Source organism: Prionailurus viverrinus, chromosome A3, assembly GCF_022837055.1.
Source record: "Prionailurus viverrinus isolate Anna chromosome A3, UM_Priviv_1.0, whole genome shotgun sequence".
In the NCBI taxonomy this organism is placed as follows: Eukaryota; Metazoa; Chordata; class Mammalia; order Carnivora; family Felidae; genus Prionailurus; species Prionailurus viverrinus.
The window spans coordinates 35551081-35565194 of NC_062563.1; the positions used below are offsets into that span (position 1 = coordinate 35551081).

The 14114-nt window shown below is 40.5% G+C and overlaps 1 protein-coding gene across 1 annotated transcript in view; it reads right to left on the reverse strand.

Moving 5' to 3' along the window:
- Positions 1-1578: 1578 nt before the first annotated feature.
- PAK5 (p21 (RAC1) activated kinase 5) overlaps positions 1579-14114 on the reverse strand; it is a 102067-nt gene continuing 89531 nt past the window's right edge. Inside the window, exons 6-8 of the mRNA XM_047853680.1 lie at positions 5866-5991; positions 4166-4300; positions 1579-1734 (exon numbers count right to left, since the gene is read on the reverse strand). Of these exons, the coding sequence (XP_047709636.1) occupies positions 1579-1734; positions 4166-4300; positions 5866-5991 (417 nt within the window). The remainder of the gene's footprint in view (positions 1735-4165; positions 4301-5865; positions 5992-14114) is intronic.

A 14114-nucleotide genomic window follows, 5' to 3' on the forward strand; every position in this document is an offset into this window, starting at 1 on the left:
GCTATAATAAATAATTAGCAACCTATTAATTACAAAAAGTCTTAATTATGCCTAGAGCAACCAGAGCATTTTCATACATTTCAAATCCTTTTTGTTACTGTATGTGAAGTCATTAAGAAAAGCCTCTGGTTTTCCAGTTTGGTAACAAATGGCTTTTTTTTTCTGATGCATAATTAATAGAAACTAATGATGACTATGTAGCTCTTCCAGAGTTTTTAAAGGCAAATCTATATTGGCCTACAGTTAACATGCAAATTCATCCAACAAGCAACACAAAATGTATTGTAGTCATCATTCATTGTTATCAACATTCAAGAAGATCTAGTCAGCAGTACATCTCTCCTATGTCGGAAACACATTATAACATGGTCACAACTGAAGTCAGAGCACACCTGGTAAGATACCCCCTTCCTAATTCATCCTCAACTTCCAGCACAACACATGAACAATAGCAATTAATACTGTGGTACAAAGGTAAATACAGACAAGAGTTTGGTGTGCTAGCATACAGAGTTTTAAAAACAGTGACAAACGAACCCAAACATCTTGCCCTGTTCTCTCTCCTTTCCCTTGGTGAGACTGGAATTCTCACAGTCTTACTTAAAACATTCAATTTGGGGAACTGAGTCCAATGATCGTAGCACTGAAATTATTCCCGTGGAGGGAAATTTGGCCACAAGGGGACGCCATACCTATCTGAGAGAGGGCACTCTGGGGACCACCCTGCTGTGCAAATACTGGCTTGTGATTAATAGCCTTGAAGGAAAATTTGATTTTTCCCCATATTTAGCTTTATCCCAAGGAGTAGCATGGTGGCATATTGTGGCTCAAATTTTATTTTATTATTTTTGGTTGGATAAGTGAAATGTGTGCCTCCATCACCATCACTCTTAATTCTTCCTCCATCACGTAAGACACTTGTTAAGATAAGAAAGATATTCTACTAAAGCTGACGGTGATTGAGAGTCATTCAGTATTCAAAGTTCCTAAAGAATCGTTGGTTCTCTGAAAGGGATAAAAAAGTAGGAAAGGCTTTTGTTCAAACTCTTGCTAGTAAACAATTACTTCAACTGATACAATGGCTACGTGACATCAAAGTACTATAAATTATCAAAACTATCGTACAGAAAAATTACAAATTCATTGCAAAATACATTACACTGCTACCATTAAGAAAAAAGTGCTTTTTGTTTTCCTTTCTTTTTTTTCTTTCTTTTTTTTTTTTTTTTTTTTTTGCCAGAAAAGTATTCTTTCAATATAGAAAATCCTATGCGTTACCCTGCATGTGGCTAGGATATATCGTAACGGAGTTTGTACTGAGTCCTTCTGATTTGCTGGATGAAGGGCTGAAAAATATAATAATGACTTATTAAAGCCTTGTTCCAAATGATCACGCCAGCTGTCGGTGGAGAGATGCCTATTTAAGACACAAGAAGATGCCCTGGTCTGTTGAACCCTGCCTGTCATCACATTGTCCCACCAATCAGCTGGGTAGAGTCTACAAGACTCTTTCATGTTCCTCATGTTCTCCTGAATTATTCTTATGTCCTCATCTAGCGCTTCCACTGAATCCTTTGCTCAGTGATGTCTGTATTGTCTCATGAGGGGAACGATGCAAGATGGCGGACCTGCCAGTTTCAAGAATGGATGTCCAAGGAGTTCCTGGGCTGTGGCTCTTTGTGAGGGTTCCCTCACCAGCATCAGGTCTAGGAATCCCCGGAGCACTGAAGAAACCTGTGAGAACACAAGATTCCATTCTGAGGACTAACACAGAAATGCAACTAGTTCCCCTAGAGTGGTTTCCCAGCCAATTTCCAGTAAGGTCATTCTATCAAACAACATTGAATTCTAGAAAGTCAGCTTAAGAAGATAGAAGTTATGTAAGCAAAAAGCAGGTACTGCCTTTATTAACATAAGATGTTTTCTTTACCTTCTTCAGGTTTGAAATAATATGAGCAAATGACATGGCAATAAAGAATGACAATCTGCTGACTAAAATGAATAATAATAGAAATAACAGCATTATGAAGTGCTTACTATTTATAAGGACTGGTCACACACATATGATGAAATGTGGTACAAACATGGAATAGTTTTATTTTTCTAACTGCAACCATCTAGGCTTTGTGGACTCCCCCTTCTTGAAGACAAATAAGCTTCTGTAGGGTTACCTGACACAGATAACATGTTTTTCTGTAATTCATTATAATTCACTTTTTGAAGTATATCTTACATACATTCCAATGTATAAATATGACGTGTATGTTTTACAGTAGTATTTTTCTATATATTTACACCTAATTACTCTCCAGCCCCACCAAAATACAGACCATTTCTACCACTCCAGGGGCTGACCTCCGGCCCCCTTCCTGTTAATACCCATCTCCCTGAAAAGGATTACCACTCTCCTGACTTCTAATAGCATGAATTAACATTGCCTCTTTTGTCCTTTATAGAAATGGAGTCATATACCATCAAGTCTCCTCTTTCACCCTCTTTCACTGGTTTCTTTCACTCAACATTGCATCTGTGGGATTCATCCTGATGTATGTGGTAAAAGCTTTCTCCTTTTCATGAATGCTGTGTAACATTCACTGTTAAATTGTACCACATATTATTTATCCATTTGGAAAACAACCTTGGGCAGTGTCTAATCTTTGACCATTAGGATTAAGGCTGCTCTTCTACATGACATTGAAGAATATCACACCATTCTTTTTGGATGTGGGACTCTTTTGATGTCACGCTATTTTAGCCATTTTTAATTGTGTAAACTTATTCCAATTTGGCCAAGGTTTTAACCTCCTGTTCGTTTCAAACAGTCTCCTGGTTGTTTTTTGCTTGTTTGTTTGTTTTGCAAGTTCACACAACTATAGGGGTGATTCAATTGGGAGCTCTTCTCTAAGACTTCGGTGTGGGGGAAGAGGGTAATACTGCCCTAAAAGGCAGCCTTACTTCCTCTCAGTGCCATGAGGCAGAGGGCAGGGGAGGTGTGTGTCTGGGTCAGTGTTATATCATCTCGTGGGAATGGTCCCTCCCAGCAAGCCCTGTCCCTCCACCCGCACCGGCAGCTACCAGAGTGGTAGTTTTTGTTTTTCTTTATTTTTAAAAAAGTTTATTTATTTATTTTGAGAGAGAGAAAATGTAAGTGGTGGAGGAACAGAGAGTGTAGGGAGAGAAAGAATCCCAAATGATCCCCACTATCAGCTCAGAGTTGAATGCGAGGCTCGAACCCATGAACTGCAAGATCATGACTTGAGCCGAAGTCGGGTGCTTAATCTACTGAGCCACCTAGGTGCCCCAGACTGGTGGTTCTTTGACTCAGCATCATTTTTTTCTGAGCTTGACCCTACCTGGCAATCCTTAGGAAACAGGAAAGATCCTACTTGGTCCCTTAACCATGCCCTTCATGGCCCGTATGATCCAGTCCCTGCCCACCTCTCTGACATGTCTTGTCTTCCTCCTTTCTCTGGCTCACTTTGGTCAGCCACGGAATCTTTCCATTTTGGCATAAGGCCTTTGCACCTGTTGTTCCCTCTGCCTCAGACATTTTTCTCCCAGATCTTTGCATATCTTGCTCCGTCTTGCCATTCATATTCCAGTTCAGTTAATCTGTCCTCAGAAAGGGATTCTTTCACCCTTCAACCTAAACAAGCTCTGAATCCTCTCTCCTGCATACTCCACTGCATTACAGTGTTTTATTTGCTTGATAGCATATACACTGTCTGAAATGAATTTTGTTCCTTCATTTGTTTATAGTTTACCACCTGACTCCCCAACTAGAACACAAACTCTATGAGACTCAGGAAATCTGAGGTCTTGAGCTACAATATCCCCAGTAATTAGGACAGTCCCCAGTATGTCACAGGTGCTCAGAGAGGGAGTTCTTGTGGAGTGCCCGATTTACTCTTCTAGCCAACCCTACAAAAGAGGAGCCAACTGTATCCCATTTTACAGATAGACTTCAGAGATGGAGAGGCTAAGTACCTAGCCCAGTGAGTGAACAGGAAGAGCAGAGATTTGAATCCAAATGATTCGAATTCCAAAGTTCATGCCCATAAACCAGGATCTACTCCTGGGGAGGATAGGCAAGTCTTTGAAACTACAGAGAGAATGGAGAAGCTAAGAATGACTTTGAACTTCAGCAACACATACTGTTTCTCACCTTGTGTAGGTCCTTTACTCTTGGAGGTAAACTGTCCCGAATCCTCCGCATTGCCTGGAGGGGGGGCTCATTGAAATAGGGGGGCTCGCCATCAATCATTTCTATCACCATGATTCCGAGGGACCAGATATCCACCTGTTAGGGACAATCCAATGGTTATCTCAGGCCAGGAGAACATTCTGAAATTCTGGATGTGTCTAGGGGACCCAACAGATTCATACCCATTTATAAATTAATGTGGTATTTGTAAACTCTCAAAATTTACAACACAGATTTATAAACTGAACTGTTGAGTTATAAAGTTTTTGCTAATGGTCTTCATTTCTTTCTAAATGTGACTTCAGTGAAGATTCTGTCATTTAGGTACACATGAATATGTTAACATTCTGGACCTCAGGAGTCCAGAACTTTTTTTTTTTTTTTTTTACTGTTAACTTTGGTGTTTACAGGCCTATCAGGACAGATGAGGAAAACACCCAAAGTTTTATACTATGAATGTAGAGAAGAAAGTTGCATTTAAAACCATAAAAAAGGGAAGCTGACATATTCATAACAAACTGCAAAAAGCTACTTTACACAACACGATATTTGCTGATCCTTTTATTAATTTGATTTTTAAAAACAGTTCTTCTTTCTCTACTTTGGAGTTATTCCCTTTGCATTTTATCATTTTGAAGCAGCATGCATAACACTCTGCTTTGTAAAAACATTTTCAGGGAATGGAGAAAAGAAAAGGAAGGGATGACAAGCAATTCTTTCTGAGTAAAGAATGGGAAGTCAGGACAACGAGAAGCCATCGCTGTGCTATAAATTCCCAGTTACAGCCACTTCCCTGTTACAGCCTCATTATACCTCTTATCAGTTAGCTGCATTCCTGTTATAACCCTTGCTGTAATCTTCACTGAGAATTTATGCTCTTGGGACCACAGTGATAAAAACAAGTACTCATTCAAGGGCGAGCAAACAAGGAAAGAGAGCAGAGTCTGCCTTCACTTCTGCCAATATCCTTAGTTCACTGGTCCATGCTGCCTCTTCATGCTTCTCCTCTCTTAGAATCACCTTCTGCACCATAATGTGTGGAAATGTTGTGTGCCTGGCCGGAACGAACTCTTTGTTTCCCTGTGTGTAGACTTGTGTGTCTCAGAGCTTCACTCATGCTACTCCCTCCCTAGAAGGCTTTTCCTCCACTCCTTCTGGCCCCTTATTTTCACATTTCCAAACCTTGTCCCTTAATAGATTAAGAGAAATTGTTTCTTTTCCAAGGGAAACAGAAATTGTGCCATATTTTAAAATGTTATAATATTCATACGTAATTTTTTTCTCTGGGAAAACATTTGTTCTCTGTCCCTCTATGACACCTGCTCATCTGTGCATCTCTGGCTACTTTTCAAGTTGTACTGCCTTGCTTTGAGTGTGCCTGCCACAGAGGATGCGATTGGAGTTTGTGTGATCTACCTCCCTCACCCTCAGTGTCTGTTTAGGACCTCAATAAATGCCCCTGGGTCAATGTTGTGGTGATTTCGTCAGTGACAGCTAGTCCCCTTCCTGCCACAACCTCCTCTGTGACAAGTCTAGTGAATGGGGTCAAAGGTGGAGTCCAAAGTCATCACCCTGATCTGTGGTCATTAACTCTCCCAGAACCACTGAATCCCTAAGCCTGCTGTCCTGCCACTCCCAAACAATGACTGTCACCCCCTTACCTCTGTCCCATAAGGTAGCCTAGAAATCACCTCAGGTGCCATCCAGTAAGGAGTGCCAACCAGTGATTTCCTCTTCGGCACCTCTTTAGAAACTTGAGCACAGAAACCAAAGTCAGATAGCTTTATCTGAAAAGGAAAGGAATATAACAAGGTAACAATCTAATAATACCAGTTTCCAGATGGAGAAAGAGAATTTCAAATTCAAAACAAAATAGTCTCATGAACAGGCCTTGGAAATATGGGAGGTGGTCAGACCCTTTTATTGAAAAGGCACGAACCATTTTAATGGAAAAACCTCTCATGGCTCCACCATGACTTGCAAATGTGAAACCAGAAAAATTTACAAATTACACTCCAGACAACACATTTGTTAAAATTCAAACACACAACTCTAATACTTAATATACAGATGATGGCTTAGTGTTAAGTGAATTGCTATTCTTCACGTGAGTTTTGTACAAACTGCTGGAATTTAGGTTGTTTTGCATTGAACATATTTAGATTTCCAAGTACCATGAGATGATTAAAATCGTCAACCCCATTTCTATATTTGAATTAATGCAAGGCCCCATTTCTATAGAATGCTGAATATTGGCTCTTATTTTTGTTTTCCTTTTTTTCTCATCACAAATTGAATTTGCCAATGTGAACATCAGTGCAGGTAGAAATATGGGTATAGAAACTGGATGTTAGCACTTGTACTAAGGCTTTAAGGTGGTCATCCTAATGACCCAACCAACATATATATATATATATATATATATATATATATATATATATATATATATATTTACCTTAGATGTCATTAAAAAAAAGCCCTGAGAACTCTTGCACAAAGCTTTCAAGATTACTCTTAAGAACATACTGCACCATTAGGCACCCTGCAGGTGTGTATACTTCAGAGAACCAGGATTCAGTTCATTTGTGGGGGCCATGATTCCTGCTCATGATGACTTGATCTGAACTTCAGATGGCCTTACTGAAGAGGACTGCCACTTAGGGCTGCTGGTGATGACAGAATACACGCAAAGAAAACAATGGTTCAGAATGGGCATTTAAAATAAAAATTCTCATAGATTAAAGGTATAGTCTCTATGGCACAAATTCTCCCTTAATTCTCTTTAGAACTCCCTGAATTGTTTCAACCCTTTTCCCTGGCTGTCTCTCTGCTGCCTATGCCTTAAAGACTGGGCTTCCTAGGGTTCAGGTCTTAACCCTCATCTCTTCTCTCTGTATATGCTCTTGCTGGGTACTTTTCTTCCTCCCATGCTTAATTAAGATCTCTTTCTCCTCCCTTCTAAACCTAGATTTCCATCGAATATATGTTTCCACATGGAGTTATATGCAGGGTATAAGGTCTGTGTCTAGAGTTTTTTTCTTGTGGATGCCCAGTTGTTCCAGTACCATTTGTTGAAAAGACCATCTTTGGTCCATTGTATTGCTTTTGTTCCCTTGTCAAAGATCAGCTGACTCTATGTGGGTCTATTTCTGGGCTAATTGGTTCCACTGGCCCATTTGTCTATTCTTTTGCCAATAACACTGTCTCAATGACTACAGCTTTCTAGTAAGGCTTAAAGTCAGGCAGTGGTAGTCTTGCATGACTTTGCTCTTCTTCTTTAATAAGCGTTGGCTAGTGTGATGGTATTTTGCCTCTCCACACACACTTTAGAATCAGCTTGTCAATATCTACAAAATAATTTGCTTGGATTTTGACTGGGATTGCATTGAATCTATAGATTGAGTTGGGAAGAAATGACATTTTGGCAATACTGAGTCTTCCTATCCATGAACATGGAGTATCTCTACATTTATTTAGTCCTTTGATTTCATTTGTCACTGTTTTCGTATATTCCCTCATATAAATTGAGTATACATTTTGCTAGACTTATACCTAAATGTTTAATCTTAGGGTGTTAGTGTAAATGGCACTGTGTTAATTTCCAATTCCTCTTGTTCATTACTAGCACATAGCAAAATGATGTAATTCTGTTTAAAACCATATATCCTGCAACCTTGTAATAGTTTTAGTTTTTCTTTTCAATTCTTTTGGATTTTATACATAGATGATCATGTCATCTATGAAGAAAGACAGTTTTATTTCTTTCTTCCCAGTATGTATAACTTTTATTGTTCTTTTTTTTTTTTAAATTACTGCATATGCTAGTATATCTAGTATGATGTTGAAAAGGAGAGGTGAAGGAGAACATCTCTGCCTACTTCCTAATCTTAGTGGGTAAGTATATTCAATTTTTAAGCATATTTCAAGGCCCTGGTCACTTCTCACTTCCTCCAGATTTTTTCTCAGAAGCCCATATTGATCTCTCTCCTCTCCAGATGTGAGAGAATTTAGCACTCACTCAATCTTGAACTATTTTCTGATGCTGATTTTGTCCCTCTAACTAGAGATGACAGTCCTCAGAGGCAACGGTTCTACCTCTTAATTGTGAAGCCTCACTGTGTTCCTTAAAAGCTGGGAAAACAGTAGGTAACAAAAAAACACATGTTACTAGATTGATTTATTTTATAATGACATACACATATATGATAGCAGATCATGTGGTAGCGGACACATTGGTACTCTTTCTGAAACCACTATTGACTTACTGAAGACAGCTGTTACTAGCATCAAAGTTGGAACACAGATGAAGTGGGAGTAATGTTTCAGAAATTATTGGGGCCTTTTTCTATTTCCTTGTTCATGATCTCCTCTCTAATCAGGCCAAGGTTAGTGTTGGTATGGTTTGGGGTGGGAAGAGATTGAAATGCTTCAGATGGAATGCTATCCAAAGCTGGTTTAATGGAGAGATGATTTTTCTCCACTGCTTTGGCATATCAAGCATCAAACCCATATGAGTCAGATCATAGACTTCCCATGTGGTATAAAGAGAGACCTGTGGCCATAGTAGCTGGTCCATAATCCTTGCTGCCCTATTGTAAAAGGAATCTACAATTCAGAGAAGTGAAAATCCTATAGTCCAATCCTTTTTAGCCTGGGATTATTTGCAGAAGAAGACAAAGAGCAGTGATTTGATTATGGCAGGTCCCAATTTATTATATATCACTTCCATCACCCAAGCAGATGGTGGTGGCCTTCAGAAATATCTAAGTAGCATACACCACCAAACAAACAAGGGAGAGGAGAAGCCACATGTATCTGTGTTCAGAGGTAGTGTTCAAAATATTTAATAACCAGAATCATCTAGATCAATTGGAATCTAGACATAAAGTTGAGCTGTGTCCTGGAGTTATCTTAGGGCTTTACTATCTTTAATGAGGCATGGGCATCCCAGTAAAGGGCTGTCATAATGGGGGATACTCCAATGACTTGAAACAGTGGCTATTAACTAACAAGCATGAAAATATTGCAATATTTTAATATGGGTATAGACATAGTAGTGAATACTGGCTGAACATCAACCTTGGCTCTGCTCAACGTGGCCCCCGTGGAGAGATGGCACAACAGAGTGGATGGCAGAGAACCTGAGGCAATGCTTCTGGCTTCCATGGTCTTGGTCTACTGTGCAGGGGCCCAGAGCTCCTGCAGATCTCAGTGAGGGAATGAGGAAGTGGTTGACATGAGAAGCTTCAGGATGGCTTTCAAGACTTGAAGAAAGAGGCTGGATTTGTGAAATGCTGCAGAAGACACCTTCCTGAAAAATCCAGTAGCTGTGTGACCTGTTAATCATCAGTAGTCACCAGTCTTGGTAGAAGAAGCCAGTTATGCCAAGGCAGGGACCAGAATGGAACAAAATGGGTCTAATATCCTTTACTTTGAATTCCCATAAGCCACATTTGTCCCTTATTCTCCCAGACTCTTTGAGAAAGAGGGGGGTAGGAAGTGGTAAGATGGAGTAGATGGTGGCCAAATCTGAAAGACTGAGGTTCTAAGGTATCAGCTGAAACTTATAATAATGTGGTTGAACTTTGACAGACAATGTTTAAATTATTTAAGCAGGCTAAATTTAATGGACTGAATTAAAAGTCTTTTTTATTTTCTTTTCTTTTCATCAATGGAGCTTTGTGAAGAAGTGCAGATCAGTTTTAAGAAGCAGAGAAATTAGGGGCACCTGTGTGGCTCAGTTGGTTAGGTCTCTCTTGATCTTGGCTCAGGTCATGATCTCACGGTTCATGGGATTGAGCCCTGTGTCAGGCTCTGCCCTGACAGTGCAGAGCCTGCTTGGGATTCTCTCTCTCAAAAATAAATAAGCATTTAAAAAAAAAGAAGCAGAGAAACTATAATTGATGGCGCATGCATGTGTGGTTATTTCCAAAGCTTTGGCGTGAATAAATTTGCAATCCTACTATACAGACAGTGGAGGAGGAACAATTTTGCCAAAGCATTTTTTTTGCCTGTAGATTTTAAAAAATATGAATTAAGGAGGTGAATGTATCAGCATTTTGGTATTGGCAGCTTTTAATACCTCTAATGTGGCTTTCTTCTTCTAGACATAAAAAAAAACCCCAAAACTGCCAGACTAATAATTATCTCGGCAATATGTAAGGTGAGAAACTGAAACTCAACACTAGGAAGCTAGGCCTGTTCCTCTGTTGAAGTGCAACTGATTTTACATGATTTTTTTTACTCATCCAAGGACATAAAAGAGATAATTCTCTAAAAGAACATAATTGCACACAACATTCTTCCAAATAAATCTGAAAGTAGATAATGGGAACTTAAGTAATGAGTATAATAAAGTACTGTAGGGAGATCTTCAAAGCAAATCACACAGACTCTAAGCTGAGCCTTATTTGAGATAGAACTGTACAGAATGGTGTATTAGGAAACACTCTGTCTCACTAATGCAGTTAGGCTAAGAGACTTGTAGCTAGAACATGGCCAACCCCTAAAAAAAGGAGGAGATGCAGCCTGTTCCCCATGGGCCAGACAAGAAACCAGAGCTCAGAGCTCAAAGTTGCTCTTTAAAGTTGACATCTTGTTCATCTCAGTGTGCCCTGGCTAGGAATCAGGGGCTGCATAAAAACATGAGTGGTGGCTGGGGGGAGAGTCTATCTACAAGATAGCTACAGGTTTAAAAGAGAAGGTAAAACCCTCATTTTGTAAATTGCATACACTCTAAAGAATTCATGCATCTGCTCTAGGTTTTGCTAAGGCAAACAGATGGATGCTTTTTGTGCCTGGTTCCTGGGTTCTTCCTATAAGGCAATGGTACTCAAAATGTGTAGCATCAACATCCCCTGGGAACTTGGGAGAGATTCAGGATCTTGGGTATCATCCAGTCTGGCTGAATCAGAATCTCTGGGGTGGGGACCCAAGAATTTGGTTTTTGGCCAAGGTTTTATGCTCGCTAAGGTTTGAGAACTTCTGTTTTAAGAAGAACAATGGCGCAGGGACAAAGGAACAGAGAAGGGTAACAGAAGGGGCCAGATGGATGAAGGTGTCTCCAGCTTCTTCAACTCCTCAACCAGAGAGGAGAGGGAGGCCATCACAGCAGCTAAGGTGGACCAGTATAGTGGCCTCAGCCGGCTCCTCTGCCATTTGACTAAGTGGGACAGGGTGGGAGCTTGCCCAAGACTGTACAACGGTATTAGAGGAGGACTCAGACCCAGTCTCCTGACTTGTCAGGCTGTGTTTCCTATGTAGGAAAAGCCACCTCTGTGGAGTAGCAGGGGAGAGAGAGCACACAGAGCCTGGGTATATCTCAGAGACTATGGGAAATGAATGAATTTATGCAAGGTATGGAACATGTTCCCATCTTTCTTCATTTAGAAAGAGCTTCTTGGAGATAATCTTCAGGTCTTCTAATTGTTAAAATTCCAGTTATTTGAGAGACAAAAACACTCAAATGCCTAAGGGGGCCAGGCAAATTATCAATGAATTTAATGGGTTGGGTGGAGACCATGGAAAACTAGGGGTACATGCCTCTGGTGAAGAGACACTGACTTCCAGATGATTGTCAGGGCATAGTACAGGGGGTGTGGAATAGTCACAGGCCCTTGTTGACATCTATGGCCACTTTTCTACCCTTTACCCTCATTTTAAATCCTGTGAAAGAGAGGGTACAAACACATTACATTATCTCTGGAGGCTGGATTAGTTCAGCCCTTGCCCCCTCTGAGCACATTGTGAGACAAGGATTCAGTGCAAGTCATTTATTGGGGAGACATAGGAAACACTGGTAGTGAAACGGAGATATATAGCAGGGAAGGGAAGGCAGTCAGTCAAAGGTTAGTTACCACTGTGGGAACTAGAGCTCATTCCTGATGAGGAAGTCTGGGAGACCACAGAACATGTGCCTCAGAGCTAGTCCACACAAAGACAAGAGAGCTGGGTATTTCTACAGCAACTCCCATCACTTAATCCTGGGCTGCTCCTAGGGAACGTGAATGTTAATTCTCTGGAATTTCTAGCCTTCTGTGTACTGGGAGAACAGACTGCAGTAGCTGGAGAAAGTCCCCAGAAAAAGGGATGCCAGTGATGGCACTGGGAGGTAGAACTAGTGAGCACTGAAAGACGGAGTCTGGTGAAGATATGGGTGTGGCACCAACAGCATTCTCCAAGGTGCTATTCACCCTCATCACACCATCGCCATTACTGCCATGTGTGAATTCAGGCAAAGTGTTGTCAGATACTTAGATTTTTTCAAATGTTTATTTATTTTGAAAGAGAGAGTGCCTGAGAGCAGGGGAGGGCAGAGAGAGGGAGAGAGAGAGAGAATCCCAAGCAGACTCTATGCTGTCAGCACACAGCCCAACTGGGGGCTCGATCCCATCAACTGTGAGCTCAGGATCTGAGCCAAAATCAAGAGTCGGATGCTTAACTGACTGAGCCACCCAGGTACCCCAGATACTTAGATTTTTTATTTTTTTATTTTTTATTAAAAAATTTTTTTTCAGTGTTTATTTTTGAGAGACAGAGAGAGACAGAGCATGAGTGGGGAAGGGGCAGAGAGAGAGGGAGACACAGAATTCAAAGCAGGCTCCAGGCTCTTAGCTGTCAGCACAGAGCCCAACACAGGGCTCGAACCCACGAACCGTGAGATCATGACCTGGGCCGAAGTCGGTCGCCCAACTGACTGAGCCACCCAGGTGCCCCAAAGATACTTAGATTTTTTAAAGGAAGACAGGAATCTGAAATTTTATGTGAAACATCCTGATTCGTGAATTGTGGCAATCAAACTTTAGTTAAAAAAAAAAAGGGCCATAAAAATCACCGTGTATGTCCCTTTTCAATATAGGCACTTGGCTTAATAGATCATGGGTTTGAATGCCATTCTAGCCAATGAATTTGGTAAAAGTTAAATCATTCAGTGTCTAGTGGCTCCTAAGTATCATCTCTCAAATGTAAGTCTTGGGCCAAAGAAAGATCATAGATGAATTTAATTAAAAAGGGGGTATCATCCTCTCTGAGCATCTACCTTGTACCTGGTTTTCTTTGACCAGTTTTACACAGATTACTTCATGTAATTCTTGCAACTGCTCTATTCATTTTCCTTTTCAAACACCAAATACCACCCCCCCACTTCCCCCTGCTAAATGCGAATTAGTGACTCACTAGACATTATTTCTGCCACAGAAAAACAGCGAACAGTTTAACTTTGATAGCAAATCATTCCCTTCTAGTCTTGGAAGAGGCCAGAAAGGATTTATCCTTTTAAAAGAAACCTGAGCAATTCATTGTCTCTTCTAGATTTTTTATTTTGAAATAATTCTAGATTCATCAGAAGTTGCAAATAAATGTGCACACAGTCTTCCCTCCTGCTGGCATCTTATACAACTGTAGTATAATATCAACACAAAGAAAGTGGTATTGGTACAGTCCATAGAGCTTGCTAGGATGTAATCATTTGTACATGAACTCATTTATGTATGTAGTGTATGAGTGTGTGTAAACACTTTGCAACTGAATCATATTGTAGGCTTGAGTAACAACCCCCACACTCAAGGTACCCAACTGTACTGTCACCATAAGACTCCTTGTGCTGCCCCTTTACAATCGCCCTGTAGTCCCTCACCCCTGCAACCACTAAGCTGTTGTGCATCTCTATAATTATGTTATTTCACAAATGTAATATACATGGAATTATGCAGCATGTATCTTTTTGAGATTGGCTTTCTCCCCCCCCCCCCCCCCACTTAGCACAATTTCCTTGAGGTTCATCCAAGCTCTTACATGTATCACTCATTCATTCCTGTTTCTTTTTGCTGAGTGGTATTCCATGGTATAGACAAATCACCATCTGTTTGACCATTCACTCTGTGAAGGACACTTGGGTTGTTTCTAGTTCTGG